This window comes from Pleuronectes platessa, chromosome 14 (assembly GCF_947347685.1).
Source record: "Pleuronectes platessa chromosome 14, fPlePla1.1, whole genome shotgun sequence".
NCBI classification, from domain to species: domain Eukaryota; kingdom Metazoa; phylum Chordata; class Actinopteri; order Pleuronectiformes; family Pleuronectidae; genus Pleuronectes; species Pleuronectes platessa.
Window position 1 is genome coordinate 15,684,669 of NC_070639.1, and position 19,049 is coordinate 15,703,717.

Consider the following 19,049-nt stretch of genomic DNA (forward strand, 5'->3'; position numbering starts at 1 on the left):
GTTCATTAAATCCCATTTTGAAAATGCACTAAAAAGAGATTTTATTTAATTTACAAATTTTACTAACAAATATATTAAAAAGCCCCCATGACAGGAAAATTCTATAAATACTCTTATGTCTGATAATCATGTTCTCTGGTCCTTTCCTTATTCTTTTTTAGGTGATAATGGATAAATGGATCTACTTTCTCGACATGTTAATTGCTTTCCTTTCATTATGTTATTTCCAATTTTCAAGCCTGAATGTTGTATTGTCAGCTCCTATATGAGTAAGTGATAAAAGAAGATGATTGATAATATCCTTTCTTAGGAGCTGTGATTCTATTACAGAGTTTGTCACTGTACGTATCTTCCATGTGTCTTTTTAACACTTTCCTATCGTTTCCTAAGTATTTATAAAAACATTTTTTTATTAAAAGCACCTCTACTACATCAGCCTGCATTTGTTTCCTTCCTATTTGTCCTGCTATCAACAAAGCCTAACAATTCATAGGCCTTATTTAGAATATAGGACTAGATGTTGAATATCTGTATCAAAAAATGAGGGTTTGCTTGTTGTAATCAATAACTTGTACATAAAAGAAAAAACAAGGTTTCAATACTGTGACAGCAAGGAAACATATTTTTGCTTATTGTGTTTCCTCCATTATAATAACCCACCTTATCTCCCACAAGAGTGGTGTTGGTGAAGGAGACATTATTAGGACTTCCTTGCTGAGTTTGACCTTAAACAGAAGAACATATTGTTAAAAATGACAGGACCGTGAGAGTGACAGCAATACACAATATTATATTCACATTGAGTAGGACAAAGTCTATTTTTTGGATCAAATGGGCAAAAGAGTTGCAAAGTTGACTTTAAATAAGTTCTACGGGGGTTCCATGTCTGCAAGTAGAGGGGGGATGAAACGTTACAGGAAAAGATGAAGAATATGTTTTTGGCATTGTAAAAAGAGAGAATAGGGCGTATGATGGGGGACGACTTACCCACAATGCTTTGGAAGGCATTGATCAGTGATGCAGGATCATTGAATTTGTCGATTTTGGGGAACGTAAACCCTAAAAAACCATCCCCTTGCATCAGGCCTGCCAGTGGAGAACCATTCGGCAGCGATGATGACCTGTCATACAGAGTCAGATGAGGATGTAAAGACATTTTACCGAATGAATGCTATTTTTATTTTAAACAAAACAAAACTCTTTTGAATAGCATGTCAATGTTGTAAAAATTATTTTATATTATCATAACATATCATAATATCAACAAATATCATAATTATAAACTCATGATTTGGTTAAAAGGGCAAAAATAATGGAATCTTCCAATCCACTACAGTTAAAGTTATACATTTATCTCCCAAAACATTTTGTACTGTGGAATTAATCTATGATGAAACCTGTCAAGTAAAATATGTGGAAGGTCTTCTGCTCTTTAAACTCCCACAAAGGTTTTGTTCTAATATTAGCTTTCCTGATGACGTGCCCATGACATCGCTCATCAGTCGGTTTCATTTCAGACAAACAGGTCAGCCCATGGACAGCATTCCTGACTGCCTCACGAATTAAAATTCCAAAGACAGTTCCAGGAACAAAAGAACAATCTGCACCACATGCACTAACTACTGCTGGGTTTCAACACCAAAACTTTGACAAAGCATTTAAGACTTTAAATGAAATGATTACTTTGTAATTAACTTTCTGAGAGTGTATGAAAACATTAAACTGTCGCAGGCTTGTGATTAGGTAAGAGAAGTCCCCTCCTCCACAGGGGAATGTGTGTTGTTGGTATATTTCCATGCGCATGCTGACTCATCATCTCATGTGGTGTTGCTATGCTGAGGTGTGTCCCTCCTTTGTGATTCAAGGGTCTCCTGTACACCTTTGATATATATATAGAGTTCATTTGAGGTATGGAAGTATAATGAAGCAGTTAACTCAAATTAATCAAAACAGCCATAAAAAACTGATAATAGTTGATGTATATTATTATTATTATTTTTCAAGAGGATCACTTAATTTTTTTTCTAATAATTTATATTATGGATGAAAGGGGTTACCCTGATCTGCCTGCAGTGCTCTTAGACTTTGATGCAGCTGACTCCGCCAGTTGAGATTTGTCATGACAGTTGCTGTCCGTGTTGCACATGAGGGTCTGCAGGAAAGGGAAGAAACCTGTGCTGGGCAGGTTTCTGGGTCCAACGTAACCTGGAGGAGACGAAGCAGAGTTGTGACTGTGGAGTGGACACCTGAAAACACCACCGTTTCTAAATACCAGGAGAACAAGTCCTTCATTATGTAAATGTGGCAAAGAAAATGCAGTAGAAGGACTTTGAATGAATTTAGGTTCGATAACAAGCCCAAAATACAACATTCAAGTAGAAATCATATTATTTACTAGAGGCAGGTAGTAGATGGATATTATTAGCACTACATGAACTGTATAATAATATCACAAAAAGGCTGAAGAGGAAAACCTGAAAAACACACACATAAAGAGAAATAACACCAAAAAAGAACAAGTGGCAACATTTCCATATCATGTGGCAAAAGGGATTTTTTTTTTTTTTCAATGCAGCATTCAATCACAACCACTGCATTCATGATGTGCCATAGAGGTTACAAGGCTTATTTTTATGAAACAAAATATTTCAATTAAGTTTTTTTAAACTCGTGTTTTACTGCCCCACGCGTCTCACCATTTGTTTTTTGTTCTTGGAGGTTTTTTGTAGACCACCATGTGTCTGAAATCTTTTTCCAGATAAAATATTTCTAGGAATTGGTCCACTACTTTATTTTTTTCATTTGAAATGATTTTAACCATGAAGTTATATCTCTGACCTCAGGATCAGGAGTCAGATCTAAACTCTGTGTCACAACCCCGTGGATGACTCATAACATCAGATAACCATCTCATCTATTTCATAGACATAGAAGGCGAAATCAGGTTCTGTTCGAGTCTCTGCGACCGGACTGACTGCACGGTGCTGTGCCTCTGTGCCACTTATTCCAGTTAATACTTTGTCGGAGAGTGCCTTCTCATCCTGGCACACCCAACACATTTCTCTGAATGAGAATAAAGGCCCTGGCAAACAGCACTAATGCTTAGTCACGGCAGGCAAGGAAAAGTGAATCACGTCAGCTAAACTCTAAACAGCCAAGAGTGTGGAATCAATGTGTAGTTTACATTAGAAGATCAACAAAGGAAACACATTTGTGTTCATAGCTCTGTAATTATTCATTCACAATGAAAACATGTGAGGCATAAAATGTAAATACTACATTTCATTATTTAGGAGCATTACTACCGTCCAACAGTGGTAAATAACAATACATGCACACTTAAGCACATGCCTCCAAATCAGTGGAGGGATGTAACAAGGTACACTTACTTCAAATAGGTACTCTACTTAAGTAGATTTACTTTCAGATTTTTTTCACTTTTTCTCCACTATATATATATCAGCAAATATCTGGACTTTCTACTCCACTGCATTTTAAATCACATTTCTAAAAGTAATCACGAGCAAGAGGCGAATTGGTCCAATCAGAGCAGGCAGGTCACATTAGACTCCGCCTCCTGAAGAAACACCTGAAATGGATTCGGAAGATGCCACCACCGAGACTTCACCATAACTATGACACAGACTGTTGCATTAGGGAACAGGATAAGCTCCTACAATATTTTCAATTTAAAAGCAAGCACATACTTGCTTTTGCTCAAGTAGAAATATTTTTTATACTTTTACTTAATTAAAATGTTTGAGTTCTTCATCCACGTGCAACAGGAGATCATATTACGGGAAATAGCTTCATTTCTATACTAACTGTATGATTAAGTATGAAAAACGAGGGGTCGGCTGCTATCATCCCAGACTGTGTATCTTGGTTCTTGTCTATGGTTGATCAAACACTGACAAAGGTATTGTAGCCTGTTTTTTTTTAGGTGTGGCTCCCCTCTGTTCCAGTTTTCAAACGTGCACTGAAAAAAAAACAATTTAAGAGACAGCACTAAGCTGGATGCTCCTTTTGTTCTGTTTCTCTTTTAGTCCAGAGTCCACAGTGGGGTTATTATATTACATGTGTGTCCCAGCAAAAAAGTCTGAACAAAGAAAGAAGGGTGGAGAGGTGAGTGGTTTTAGTTCAAAACTGGAACATGGTCCTTTGAACGTCTTATATGTTACGGACCATTTCACTCTACTGAAACATAAAGACAAGTGGGACCGTGTACAAGAGGCTCACATTGTCTTGGACCGATGCTGATGTCGCAACTTTAACTGTTAAAGAACAAGAATTACTGGAAAAGGAACGAGGCAGAGGGAATGTTCTTATGAGCTATCGGATCGCAAAGCCTTTACCCTTCCTGCTATCTAACCCTCCCTCCTTCAGCCCCTTTATCCTCCCTCCCTGCAGATGAATAAACGTCCTCTACGTTGACAGTGTTTTAACAAACACAAGAGGGCAAGAAGGTGTGGGCAAGGGTCAGATCTGAAGGACTCTTTGGTGTTTGTGTTGCACTCCTTTTATGTACGCTGATTGCGAAATTGAAAAGTCTCCAAACATGTGGATCCGCGAACACACACACTGCCCCCTACACGTCAAGGCACCATTGTGTCGGGACTAACGTCTTTTAGAAAAACGCACATCGTTAAGAAAACCAGAAACCTGCTCCGAGGCACTTGTTTCTTCAATGAGTGACTTTCCCACTTACATGTTTCTTTGACTACCGGAGGAAACTGGTTCCGGGTCACAGCAATGATGATGAAGATGATCAGGGGCCAGATGATGAGAGTCAGGGACCATAGCTACAACACAAGACATCATAAGACATTAATACCGCGTGTATGAAGTGTTCGTTCATTCTAGAAATACAGAGTTCTGAGGCAGTAAAAGGAGCTGTATATCGCGGGTATGGTGATGATTTCATTTGGACTCGTCTCCCTCAATGTCTGTTCTTGCTTTGTGTAACTTGTGAATTAACTGTCGCAGGTTCGATTTCCAGAATCAGGCCCAGCAAGTCCAAGAGTAAAGGCTCTTAAGAAAGAAAGACTGTTTGTCAAAGCAGCAGCTCTTCTGGTTCAGGAAGCTGGGGATCATGGGTAATATCCACCGTTCAGTTGCATTGTGAGTGGGACTACGCAGGCAGAGCTCCAGTCGGGAGATTTGATAGACTTTGTTTTTCGAGACTCAAAAAACACTTAATCACTCGGACACAAAGCCCAACAGAATGAATTACCACCTGTGCCGCTTTAAGTCTGAATCTCTGCCCTTATATAAAAGTAATACAAGTCCAAGTCACTCACCGGCTGCCTGATCACAGTTAGACCGTTCTTCCAGAGAAGGAGCCGAAGCTGCTGGAGGAAGGCCATCAGTGGAGGAGGCTGGAATCAAGACACATTATACATTTATAAATATAAATATAAATATTAAGAGACCACTGACACATTCTTTCTCTGAACTTTTATAATCAATCGACACAAGTGAACTTGTTTTGGGTCCTGAATGTGTTCATCATAATAAATAAAAGGAAACATGTTATCACCCTACACAATAATACTAATACGATTACTACCGCGGATAATAAAGTATTTATCAGAATGGTTCCAGATTTGAAGATCATTTATTTTTAAGACGACATGGTCCTTAAACGTCTTGATGGACTTTTGAGGGAAATCTCAGGAACAGCAACGAAATGGAATTCTGCAGTATTCAGATTTCTAAATATTTTATATTAAGTCAAAGCGACAGTACTTCTAGTGAAGTACAAGTGTCCACGTGGATGAAGGTAGTTTCTGAGAGACACAGTAATGACTCTTAATAACAACCTAATGATTCCGTAACAGAGCACAGGACTCACCTGGCTGCTTCTCCTCTGTTTCTGAGCGGACGCTTTGTTATCTGACGATAGATCCCAGTATTCGCGTGCAGGACATGTCGCTTGGTGGATCTAGCAGGACGCACTTTCCATCGGTGGGTTGTTGGAGAAAGTCAAGGAATAAAAAATCACCGTCCAAGTGGAAAAAAGACAAGTTTGAAATCTCTCCCCAGTGACGCTGCGGCTGAACGTGAAAACAACCTGCACCTGTCTGACTCCTGAACCTGCTGCAGCTCAACCTGCCTGGGCGTGCGTGTGCGTGTGTGTGTGCGCATCTGTGGAGGAGGGCGTGTGCTGACTGCAACTGGAGGGGCTGGGTGTCGCTGGAGGACGAAAGTGCCGAATCATTCATACGTATTTCACCAACATCATGTTTTATAATAACCAAACTGGGCTTGATAATTACAAAAGTAAATCACAACGGCAAATTAGGAAAAGCAAAAACAACAAATCACAAAGGCAAAAGGGCAGAACACAAAAAAACAATGTGAAATAAGAAACAACAAATTATATTTGGCAATAATAAAACTAGCAAATAAACACAAAAAAAATGTGGAATATGAGCACACAATGGCAAGAAATACACAAAGCAGATTAAAAGACACAGGCAAATAAGGAAAAAAGATTGGCAAATAAGAAAACACAAATACAAATAAAAAACATAACAGCAAACTACAAAACATCTGGAAAGCATCCAATCAGGGGCGAGCATGCCATTGTTTTCTGTAATTTGTTGTTTTTTGTCATTTGTATGCTGTGATTTGTCTTTGTCGTCTGTAATAGGTCGTTGTGATTTGAACTTCAGGGCCACCGTAGCGTAGGAGTCAGGCTTTAAGGTCACAAAACATCTTCATCACTGTTCTACGATAACGTGGATTTAGAGGGGACGAGTTGACATCCAGCAACACGATCAATTACACAAGTCCACGAGGTGTTGTCGGTGAGGTGCAGGCCTCCACAGGGGAGAGCCGCACTGATATCATGTGGTGCTTCCAGAGGGAGAAGTAAAAACAATGCCTTGAACTCTCCAGATGCACATCTTGCGACTGCAGTGTGTCGGGAAAGCAAAGACCTATGAAATAAAAAATTGCACTGACGGGAAAAAAACGAAATCGAAACAAACAAGTGGATAATTGGAAGTAGACAACAGGTCTAGATTCGAGATCGGCTGTTGTTAAAGCTTGATGTGGCGTCAGATTTCCCCTCACTCTTACACAAACACAGATTGTGAGAGTTTGTGTGTAAACAAATACGCTTATTGACATGACAGCGCTTTCGATGTCGAGCTTTATCTTTCACTCACAGGATCTTAAGCCTGTAAAGGCCTTTTAGGACAGAAGTGTTCACCCAGGCAGGCAGAGTTTTACATGTAGACAAATCGGGAAAACCACTGTGAGAACAGGTGGTTCAAAGGCAAAGGTGAAACCTGACACAATCGTCTGTTTAACAGAACACAGAATTCAGTCAGCAAAGCAGTCAAACGGGTTTTCCATTTGGATGATAATAATAATATCTGAAACAAATGTGTGTTCGTGCCACTGAGTGGGACACAGGACACATTTCCTGGACTTGAGTCATTACGTAAGGTCAAAGCGTTTCATCCTGAGGACTAATCAGGTGGCGAACACGGCTCTGACATTCATTCCTGTGTACTTAAATTTAGAAGTGTAAATGTAATAATGCTTGACCAAGATATACTCAGACAACCCATCATATATCATTTTATCACAACTTTCAAGTTTCATAATTTCAAGCACACCAATACAAATACACACAGCACAAACCAAACCTCACTCGACTTGTTTTTACGCAACGTTTGAACTCTGCCCGAGTCGTATGACAAAACAGCTCAGAATGGAAAAAGAAAATGGAAAGAAAAGGGTGCGTTTTAAGATCACAGCTCAATGGCTGGCTATTGTTCAGAGGAAACTCCTAATTGTCATCTCAAAGTCTTTCCCTGGCTGTATCAGCAACACTATAATAATAAGCTAAATATACATAGTGCAGTCTGTGGAGACCAGTGAGCATCACAACGATTCAAAATACACATTAAAAGTCACATTTGAAACTTTTTCAACATCGGTAATGCCGTGATGGAAATCCCAAGTAACAAATGTTAATACTGGTGCGGCATAACAACAAGTAACAAAGGGGGGGGGGGGGGGGGGGGGAGTTGTCCAAAACTAAAAAGTCTTTGCACACAGAGTCCATACTTCCAATATCATCCAATTAAAAGTGTTTAATTATTGTATTTGTTCCAGAAGTTCACCGTAGTAGATCAAATGGAGTCGAGCAGTGAGGATGATTTTGTGATTGCTCTTTTGGGTCCATTCAATCCTGAGAGCCGCCAGGACCGGGGAGAATTTCCCCTTCTGATCAAAGAAATGATCACGATTGCCTCCAAGTCTCCTTCAGGATGTCAGTGGTCCGGTTTGATACACACACTGCCACCAAACATTGAAAAGAAGAAAACACATTTCTCTGATCCGACTGAACCCGTACAGCTTTAACAACTCTCTGAAACGCCTTTGACCTCCAAAACCTGTTCTTAAAACTTTGAAACGTGCAGTCGTGTGTATTTCTTAACGTGCAACATTTTTGAATGAAAATATGGACTTGGTGTGCAAAGACTTGAGGCTGAAATACAGTGACACCTGATGGTAAATGAACCTCATTTCAACAGATCCTGAGCAAAGAATCATTGGGTGTTGTCTTCTATTGTAAAGGTACCAAGTGGAGTTTTCAACCACGACTTGTGCTGTTTGCTGTTTGGAGTTTGTGCAAAGGCAGGAGATTGCTGTGTGCCTGGCTTCCCCTTCGTGCTGGTGTTTGTAATAAATACTACAGATGAAGTCAAACACCAGAGTGGGATGGAGGGAACTACATACAACACAAAAACACATATGCAGATTTAATGGTGGATTTGGCAGCCTGGTCCCTGCTTTTTGAGCTTCAGTCACGGTGGTCGCAACAGACCTGATTGCACAGCTCTGAAACCATTTAAAAACAAATCACCATAATACAGTAAAAAATACCCTTCTACTATAATCCATAGAAATACATGGAACCTTTTAACACTGCTTTTTGGCACTTGTGTGTGTCAGGAAAGTCAGAGGTCACATTAAAAGACAATTTTCCAGTGTGTGGGCTGTTCGCATTCTTTCTCACTGTCCCCACAGAAACGATTGTATGTGGTTTTGGGGTCAAAACCCAGGATCTCCCTCTCTTCATGGATCCGGAAAGAGAAGGTGGACACAGACGTTCCGATGAAGACTCTGTAAACAGAAGTACATCGATGAATAGGTATTCAAAAACACACACCGAGAGAGGTGCACCAGGGAAAGCTACATGAACATTTGACCCAGTGTGAATAGTTTGAACAGCCATCCAAACTAGTTTTTCTAGTTGACATATTTTCCATTGGCATTACTGACAAGGCTACTTACTTATTCGACACCATCCAACCAGTGTGTGTTTGTTGGACAAAATGTTTTGTAACCGGCCCACACGCAACATTCCAAACTGATAAAGCAACGAGTCTTTCTTGATGCTATCAGCTCTGTGCCTCTGGGAGTGTCTTTTGTATTTGCTCATAAAATAAAGAACTGGACCAATTCATTTGAACTGCTGTTTACCAAAAAGCCCGAAACCTTATAATTTCAATGAGGATTGTGCTGGATGTAAAACGAGTCAGACATTTTTGTTTTTCATAAAAACTCATATCCACACAAAACAGATCAGAATTATTAGGAGAGAAAAAGCAGCAGTTTAATGAATGAAAACACATTGTACATTGTGTACCTTGCATGAGCACATATCCACTGGTCGATGATGGCCACTCCTCCATCTTTGAAGAGCTCCAGGTCCTCTGTGGACGCCTCGAACCGCACCATATCTGGCAACAACTTTTTCAACTCCTTCAATTCTGTAAAGTTACATAACACAGGCTTAGAAAATCATTTAAAGAGTTCATGGATACGCAACTGCTACTTATTAATATCATTATTATTCTCTATTCTGTCCGTTACATTTGAAATGGTTTTAAACCTGAATGGTTTTAGTTTTTTTTTAAGCAAAAAGAGATTTGTGCTTTAGCGTCATTACCTTCTTCATCTGCGTCCGTTGCAACAAACACTTTGTCGAGTTTGTGCTTCTTCATTAAGCTGCGCATTTTTTGGACAGCCCCCTTAAGGCTGGGCACATCCTCCCTGTGACCCCAGATAAAGTCCTTCCTGCGCAGGTGCACCCCCAGATATGGACCCCCTTTCGCTGAACCCAGCTTGACCTGAAGATAATGGAAAAGGGTCAAGACAGTGTTGAATTAATGCTTAAACATAAAAAATGTTGATTAAATGCTGTAATTTTTATTTGAAATCACTAAGAGTGATCACAGATACAGTAATAAACTGTTTTTATGGATCAAAAAGCTTGGGACAGAATCGTTCCTATACAAGTTTTTTCGATCAGTTATTTACTGCTGCTCTATGTGTGCGTGTGTGTGTGTGTGAGTGCGTGTGTGTGGGTGTCAGCACGAGGGAGAGAGACAGAGAGAGAGAGAGAAAGAAAGAGAGTAGGTAGGAAGGCTGAGCAATGAGCTATGAAGAAAGATTTGACTCATTTAAGAAAAGCATCGATCATTATGATGCAATAGACAGACAGAGAGAGAGAGAGAGATATTATGACATTATCACATCATCGTCAGACAAACTCACTCACCTTCATGCGAGTCCAGTCCTCGCTATAAACGCTGAGATCTCTCTCATCCGTAGAGTTCAGGTGCTTTGCTCTGAAGTCGTCTCCTATGAGTCGGAGGTGCTTGGCAAACACCATGCTGCGGCGGGTCTAAGTTATGGACACACAGAGATTCCCACATCAGCCTACAGACAAGATGGTGTGCCTTAAAAACCCTCAGGTTGAAAGTGTCAAAGTCTAGTTCCGCGTTATATGACATTTTATGTGAGAGCACAGCAATGTTACCAATATATTTGTATAATAATATGTCCGTATGAGCCAAATACTTACATCCCAGTAATCTTTCCCAGCATAGTGATCATGAAGGAGCGTCTCAGCCCGGTCGAGCATTACCGATCTGCAAAAAGAACCAACACACAACTGTTTCTTCCTGTAAATATCACAAAGTTCTGAAAAAGAACATACACAGTAATAACTCACCTACATAACAATAAAAGCAGATTCTCATAAACTGTTTCAGGATTTTTTGCTCATTGCTCAGGTTGCTTTAACTAGAGACTGATTATTTTAGACACATATGAACATGAAATCACTAAATTATTGGGGTTAAAATTCCCAAATTCAAAACTCTGAAACACACCATTGTTAATTTTGTTTTTGTTATACACTGCTTGTATAATCCCCAGCTCAATTAACCAGTTGAGTACAAGCATATAATCCTGGGTTTGTTCACATGTCATAAATATGACTTAACCAATTAACCTGAAGGAAGTGGCAGCATTCAATTGCATCATTAATGCTGATGAGTTATTCCGCTAAAACCTGATTAAACAGTAACCACCAGTGAGGGCGACTATGAGAAGTAAGGTAAACATGCCCACAATGAAGCAGTGACCATTTCTAACCTCTACACCTTGCAGTCTATTGGTCGGGGAACTTTGATGAGGTCATTTACAAGAGCAGAAATCTGACAGCAGAGGTTTTACAAGCAAATTAGAAGCAGCTGCAGTTTATCTGAGTGCAGACAAACAGTTTTAATTATGAGCAGAGTATATCTCCATATGAGTGGGGACCAGTTGAAAGAGAAGGGTTTCAGTGATGGATGGTAGAATGTGCCTGTGGCAGACTATCAAGACACTGTATGAGCACAGTCAGAGCATTTCATATCACGGTGTCGCTCTGTGGACTCACGTCACTGTGATGTTTTTCTGCAGAACTGGAGCCATAATGGAGGCATGACCTTGGGCCGACATACACGTCACTTTCCGAGCTCGCGTTTCCTCGTAGCCCCAAAACCAGCCCCTGAGAAACAAACACAGACAAGACAAATGAGACAGCTGATGATAAATAGAGAGGAGAGAGATGTGCAGGCAGGAAGGTAGAGGTAGATATCATTAATACAGAGTTTCTGCGAATATGATCCATCACTGTCGGAAGAAGGCCAATTTAATTAAAAAAGTTTTTTGTGAGAATTTCGAGGCAGAAAAAAAGAGATGAGCTCCAGGATGCAAAATCTGAACTACAGTAAAACATGTTTCCCTGTGATCTCAAAAATCTTGATTTAACTTTATATACCACAATTGTATTTAATTGTATTGTATTGATTTACCTGTAGTAGCCCTGTTTGTCTTTGGAGTACATCAACTTATCAATGCACGGCCGCTCATCAACTTTTTCCTCCCATTTTCCATCAGTCCATCCCTCAGCGTAGTTTTGCAGCACAAGAACCTGGTCTACGAATGGGCCTCCGTTCTCTAGGGTGGGAAAGAGACCAATAACAAAACACACTGACTGAGAGTTTGAATATAACAAAGCTAACAGACAGTGGTTTCTGTGCATTGTGAAATGGAACCACTGTTTTCGTGGAATAAAAAGAACAACAGGTGTTCAGCTTATTAAGATAATGAGGTTTAAAATGTTCTCATGTCGCACAAATCTGTTAGGAAATGCAACCCCGGCCTGGGGCACAAAAATAAAAAGCTCACCAGCGATGAATTCCTCATACTCGATAACAGGCACGTTGGCCTGCAGGCTGGTGAGGCTGAAGAACTCTGACCAGAGGATGCGGATCTGGTGGAGGTTAGGGCTCTGCCAGTGGTAGAGGCGACCCCACGGAGGGAGCACCAATACCCAGTCATCCCCCTCCTTTCTCAACGTCTTCACCAGGGAGGCCATGCGGATGTACACATCTCTGCGCAGGTTGAAACCCTCGGGGGGGTTCACGTCATACAACAAGTACCTGAAGGGGACATGAGATCTTGGAGTTTAAAAGGAGATCTTGATGCACAAGGAAACAGCAACAAGGTCTTTGGTGAATGAATACAAGAACACTTTCTTACTAAACACTGACACAATCACATCATTGCATTCTGTACCATAGGGTCAGACCCATTCATGTACCTGTATCTGCTATGTTCTACCTATGTATATGTGTTTTATGTCGGTTAAGTGTATAAGTGTATAAGCTACTGGATGACCTAAGTTTCCCATGGGATTAATAAAGTATCCACCTATCATCTATCTATCTCTAAGAATGAAGGATAATCTTTACGATACATCTGTATTACTGTAACTACCAAAACTACGAACTCATCACAATTATGTCAAGAAACCTAAAAATCTAATAACTATCTAATAATTTTACATATAAACAAATCAAATATACGGTGGCCCTGAAGGCAAACAAGAAATCAAACAACCCGAACACAAATGATACAACACATCTGCAAATAAGAAAACACACGTAAAAATCAGAAAACACAATTATTTGCCGCTGCTTTTTAGTTTATAGTTTCTTATTTGCGATTAGGTTTTTTATTGGATTGTGTTATTTCCCATTATGTTTGTTTGATTTGTTGTGTTTCCCCATTTGTCATTGTTATTTGCACTTCAGGGCCACAAGACAAACACAATTTCTTCTTCATGACTAGCCCACTCATTTCCAACGAATCCTTAGAAAACAGGCAACTGTGATGACAGAATTTGTCGTGTAAATTGTCGCAGCTGTCAGGCAGTAATAACATCAAGGCTACACCCACACAGTAATATGGGAGGCATTAGGTAATAAGAGACTACCCTTCTATCATCATACCAATCATATATGCCGAACCTCATTTGAACTCGGAAGTGTTTTAAAGGTCATGTTTGGGTAAAGATCTACTGGACGAAATTGCAGTTTATACGCATAAATTCATTTAATCGCTCATTTTGGGGATGGAGTCCGGTACAAGCGGGCGAGTTTGGTCATGAAACAGAGATGCAGCTCTTAAAATGACAGATTTGTAACCGGAAGCTGTAGCTACGATACTAACAAAGAATACGTTTGACTAAAACCTAACAACTGTCACTAATTTGACGTTAGCACGGCTAGCTAACCGTAACCAGGAGGTGTGCAGACTCACCGTAGATCCCTGGCGGCAGCGACGGCTACGGGAGCCGAGTGGCCCGCACTGAACACATTGTCAGTATTTACCGTCTCAAAAGCAGCAAAAGCTACGAACACAAACAAACACACTGCGCGGAAAGAACAGGTTGAGACGACGCATATCACTGATGCATGTAGCACTGCTCTGTGCGCCATGTTTCCTCAGAGCCACGCACTTCCGGGAGGGTGAAAAGCGTCTGTACGGTTGCCTGGCAACCCAAAATGAAGAGGATTCTCATTCAAAGGTAAAAAAAAATGATTCATGAGTAATGAGTGACCCTTACTCCTTCTGCTAGTTGATGGGGACAATGTCATATATTTGATCACCAAATATAAACTAGAAGGTTATGCATACATTTTCAGAATTATATTAAATTATGAATGTCGTAAACAAATACTGTAGATATTTTCTTTCTTGCATTGATTTGTTTTCTGCTACGTCAAAGTCAAGTGAGAAATTTGAAAACAAGTTGATTTTTTACATAATGAATAACCTGAAATTGATCAGAATAACAACGCAGGACATCCTTTCATTATTAGTATTTATTAAAAAAGGTCTACTCAGTAGACAGAAGGTATAAAAGTAACACTTCTGAATGTCTTCAGATGATTCTCACTCCCTGGAGAATTCAAATGGCAGAATATTCCATCATAGGATCCTTCCTCCTTATCCTCTTCCTCTTTTTGCCCTGTACACAAAGACAAACATGTCAGACACGGGTGATATCACCTGCAATGACCGTGTTGCATCATGAGTGGAAAATCATATCAACATGTATGTGAGTATAGTACACAGTACATACGTAATTGTCACAGGCTGACCATTCGGGGAAGATCTGAGCGTGGAGCTCCCTCTCCCTGTCTGCATATCCATAGTATATCGCCTGCTCCTCTTTGGGCAGTGACCTCCACTGTGGACGCACGACAACACAAGCATAAGTACACACAGATCTACATGAACAGGTGAAGGCTCTGCAATGGAACCACCCACAGTTTGTTTGTGACATAAAATGATGGAAATGCTCTTTTCAAATTTTGATTTCCCACCAGTCATGTGACCGTATATACAAAACTGATAAGATGACCAGAATTATAGTTAGATGAACAATTCAGCATTTAAGACGTGTTGTCTTCGACAGTGCTCAATGGCAGAAAGCTTTTAAATCTTTTATCAAACTATGGTGAGGTTTGTGTGACACCAAGAGTTTACAAATACAGAGCAAAGACACTTACCATCTGTCCGATGACTTTGTTGATACTCGCACAATCCCTGCTTTGCAGCTCTGCCGCAACTGTTGGCCTTTGTTCCGTGCGATATATCATAAAAGCGTTTGGAGGCTTCTTGACATAAGGCTTGCTCACGTCTAGTTCTGTGCAGAACTTTCGCTTTCTATGGGAAAACAGTAAAACAGGGAGAGCATGAATTTCCACTGTGTAAAACTGAGAGGCAGGAAACAAACCCCCAAAAAAGAGGATTAAGGTAGCAAATATATGGTGATTTAATTTTGAGTCTAGCTATTTTGTGTTCGGCCACAGAGGATGAAGCAGTCAGGCTAACTCACCGTGGAGCGTGGGCCTTAACTACAGGGACATCAAAAGCGACAGGTGGAGCTGTGTAGTTCGGAAGACTATAAACGGTCTGTCCATTTCTGTATAGACACAATCAGGCAGACACATTAGATGACAGAAGAAGTGGGTTTGAATAACAGAGGCTCACAGTTGTGTGTTTGTTTACATTTATGTGGGAGATACATACATGAATCCAACAGGAGTCAGGTTCTTCTCCCAGCCACTAGGGAGGTTCGCTGGCAAATTTTTGACCTGGAGACACAAACACAAAGTTTTGTTTACTGCTTGAATGAGCTGCCGTGGTCTAAAAACACAGATTGTATATACTAACTGTATTTATACCTAACCCAGATTAAATAATCCCTGTCCTGATGCTAATACTCTCATCCCAACAATGACAGCACAAAGATTGATAATGTGTCAGACGCTCTGTGATATATCCCAGAACTCGGTCAGGATCACTGCTGTTAGGCCCAATTCCATTTCCCCCCCAACCCTGGTAATGGTTGAAGACTTCCGCGACGAATTGGGACAGCCCTTCCAGAAGCCGTGACGTCATCAGCAGTTGTCGATGTTGGTAACATTGTTGAAATCTTAAATCAACCGATTCAATAGCTTTCAGTTACTAAAGTGACAAAAATAAATTATCCTAATAACATATATGCCACTGCAGGTGAATCTATGACGTTTGAACTTGAAAAGCTTGGATGCTCCGAATTATTTCAAATTTAAATTCCAATAAAAAGCGCACAGCTTCAGGTTGCTAGGCAACCCTGTCAGGATGCATTGTTGTTGTTTGAGCAGCTCGGTCGTCAAGGTGTGTGTGTGTGTGGGGGGGGGGGGGGGGGGATTGAGTGAAAATACGGGATTATCAATGCAAAATAAAGATTGCTAGCATGCTAACTCCAGCGCGCTAACGCTAGCATGCTAGTGACTTTATTTTAAGTTTGTTTTTAAATAAAAATTACCATAATACATTGAAACAATATCAAACTAAGATATAACAATTAGTTTCTTAATGTTTAAATCCTTATTATTGAAGAAAACACCACATGTGTGGGTCTCTCTACTAGCTGGCCGGTGAACGCACCAATCCCAGGGGAACAGTTTAGCGGTGAAACGGGATCGGGTTTAGTATCCATGGACTGATCATGAATAAGTGAATACGAAACATCTTTCCCCGTCGGTGTTGACAAAGTTGTTATGAACCGATCTGTAACCAGTGAAGAGCTTACCTGTCTGCGGTGGCAAGGAGCTGCCGGCTGCATGTAGCTCGGCTGCAGGGCAGTTGGTGGCTGGAACATGGGGGGAGCCGGTCCGGGTGCAGGCAGGAACTGCTGCTGCAGGCCGAACGGCGCTGCTCCGTAAGGCATGGCGCCCTGTGTGTGAGGCTGCTGGGGATGGTACCCTCCCGCAGCCGCGGCATAATAGGGACGACGAAGAGGAAAGTCGATCGGTGCAACATTAAATCCAGGTGCAGGCAGGACCTGCTGCTGAAGGCCGAACGGCGCTGCTCCGTGGGGCATGTCGCCCCCTGTCGGAGGCTGCTGGGGATGGAACCCTTCCTCAGCCGGGGCATAATTAGGAGGAAGAAGAGGAAAGTCGATCGGGGCATCTTGAAATCCAGGCGCAGGCAGGACTGGCTGCTGGAGGCCGAACGATGCTCCGTGGTGCATGTCGCCCTCTGTCGGAGGCTGCTGGGGGTCAAACCCGTCCTCAACAGGATTCTCATCGGGAGGAGGAGAGTTGGTAAAGTCTGTCCCCAAAATGTCCATTAACAAGTCAAGGTCCAAACTGCTGTAGGTCACGGCCTCCATCTTCTCTCTAACCTGGTAGTCCGCTGGTTTCAGCTCCTTCATCCTTGCAGGTAATAGTAAAAATACTAGCAAATTGAAGTTAGAATGCCGAGTTCCTCTCAGTGGTCTCTCTCTGCGATGAACTGCCAAGGCAATGAGCGAAAATCGCATTTGCTTTCTAAAAATGCATTTTTCGTATCAAGATCAAAGGAGTGTGTCGTCACCTGATTTGGAACTTTGGAAGTCAGCCATGCAACTCTATATTACATTCGTTTGAATATAATCACGTGATTCATAAGATGCATCTGTATTTATACAGACAGGGAATACATATCAGCATGTTTAAGGGATTCAACCTCATAACTGTGTGGTATCACAGTTTTTGTATCAGTCTCTTTCTGAACTTGTTGAGCAAAATGTTTTTATAGTACTTTGAAATATCCTGAAATGATCTATTCCACAGTGAAAATATTGGACTTTACTTTGAAAAATTCTAAACAGTGAAAATGTTGGATTTTGCTTTGAGAAATCTCCAAATATATTCTGTAAAAATCGCTGATATTCCCGTATGTTGGTAGTCAAGGAGGTCCTGAACACAGGCACATCATTCTCTCTCTGAACTTATTGGACTTTACTTTGAAAAATTCTAAACAGTGAAAATGTTGGATTTTACTTTGAAAATCTCCAAATATATTCAGGAAAAATCGTTGATATTCCCGTATGCAGGTAGTCAGGGAGGTCCTGAACATAGACATATCACTCTCCCTCTGAACTTATTGAGCAAAGTGTTTTAACACTTTGATACACAACATGGGTCAAAAGTGACCCGACGGAGTTTTAATTGTAAATATCTTTGCAATGAAATTATTTCATCATTCATACTTCCAGGAATTCCTCAATAAACTTGTTTTGGATCATTACAAATTCTTATTTTCATTTGTCCTTTTTAACTTTTTTAATAAAAATCATTTTTGTATCATTACCCTTCTAAGGCACAACATGGGTAAAAAATGACCCGTATTCATTTCACATGTTATTTCATGCATGGCTGTGCTTCTTTGCTATATCTTTTAAAATCTATTTATTTAATCATTTAATATTACAAAGTATTAATTAAAATATCTTGATTTTGATTACCACAAATCATTATTTTAATTTTCTCTGTCTTAATTTTTGAACTAAAATAGTTTTTGTATTACTACAACAAGTTTACACACATGGGTCAAAAAGGACCCATTTATGCGAGTGTGAATTTGATAGGAACCTATGATATGTAAATGTTTGTAGCTAGGAACATAGAACGTTTACTGTGGACGACTTTTCATATGCCACACTTGTCAGAACTACTTGTCAGAACTATTTGTCAGAACGTAACAGGCTGCTTTTGCAAATCTGATTCTTCTAAGTCTTATTTTACAATTGTTTTACCTAAGAAAGTATTTGATATCCTGTGAAAACATAACTGCACATAGACATAGTCTACTTGTCAGAACAAGTAGTTCTGACAAGTGTGGCATGTGAAAAGTTGTCCACAGTAAACATGTTCCTAACTCCAAACATTTACAAATCAAAGGTTCCTATCAAATTCACACTTGCATACATGGGTCATTTTTGACCCATGTGTGTAAACTTGATGTGGTAATACAAAAACTATTTTATTTCAAAATAATGATTTGTGGTAATCTAAAATAAGATA

General features: G+C 40.3%; 2 protein-coding genes and 1 long non-coding RNA gene across 6 annotated transcripts in view; all 3 read right to left on the bottom strand.

Annotated features, from left to right (window-relative positions):
* The window catches only part of abca12 (ATP-binding cassette, sub-family A (ABC1), member 12), an 80,789-nt gene extending 74,642 nt beyond the window's left edge, over nt 1-6,147 (bottom strand). For all 4 annotated transcript variants that reach the window (XM_053439276.1, XM_053439277.1, XM_053439275.1 and 1 more), the window contains exons 1-6: nt 5,855-6,147; nt 5,301-5,378; nt 4,709-4,802; nt 2,058-2,205; nt 988-1,121; nt 661-725 (exon numbers count right to left, since the gene is read on the bottom strand). In XM_053439276.1, coding sequence (XP_053295251.1) covers nt 661-725; nt 988-1,121; nt 2,058-2,205; nt 4,709-4,802; nt 5,301-5,366 — 507 coding nt within the window. In that variant the 5' untranslated portion in view covers nt 5,367-5,378; nt 5,855-6,147. The remainder of the gene's footprint in view (nt 1-660; nt 726-987; nt 1,122-2,057; nt 2,206-4,708; nt 4,803-5,300; nt 5,379-5,854) is intronic.
* A 1,430-nt stretch (nt 6,148-7,577) lies between these two features.
* On the bottom strand, nt 7,578-14,156 carry pofut2 (protein O-fucosyltransferase 2). The gene is made up of 9 exons (XM_053439279.1): nt 13,966-14,156; nt 12,550-12,803; nt 12,174-12,318; nt 11,756-11,866; nt 10,895-10,961; nt 10,589-10,714; nt 9,977-10,157; nt 9,674-9,797; nt 7,578-9,147 (listed from the first exon to the last, which is right to left on the bottom strand). The coding sequence occupies exons 1-9, from the start codon at nt 14,142-14,144 to the stop codon at nt 8,994-8,996; spliced, it is 1,341 nt and encodes a 446-aa protein (XP_053295254.1). The 5' UTR covers nt 14,145-14,156; the 3' UTR covers nt 7,578-8,993.
* A 389-nt stretch (nt 14,157-14,545) lies between these two features.
* On the bottom strand, nt 14,546-16,032 carry LOC128455601 (uncharacterized). Its single transcript, XR_008341747.1, has 5 exons — nt 15,745-16,032; nt 15,551-15,637; nt 15,222-15,378; nt 14,792-14,899; nt 14,546-14,677 (listed from the first exon to the last, which is right to left on the bottom strand). It is a non-coding gene; the product is annotated as an uncharacterized LOC128455601 (long non-coding RNA).
* Nucleotides 16,033-19,049: the final 3,017 nt, after the last annotated feature.

What these genes read in the sequence shown, in the direction of transcription:
- pofut2 (XM_053439279.1), bottom strand. Translation starts at nt 14,144, where the DNA reads ATGGCGCACAGAGCAGTGCTACATGCATCAGTGATATGCGTCGTCTCA. An exon ending in GACAAACAGGGCTACTACAG is followed by an intron (nt 11,867 to 12,173) that starts GTAAATCAATAC and finishes TTTGTTTCTCAG; the next exon opens with GGGCTGGTTTTGGGGCTACG. An exon ending in TGGATATGTGCTCATGCAAG is followed by an intron (nt 9,148 to 9,673) that starts GTACACAATGTA and finishes TTCTGTTTACAG; the next exon opens with AGTCTTCATCGGAACGTCTG.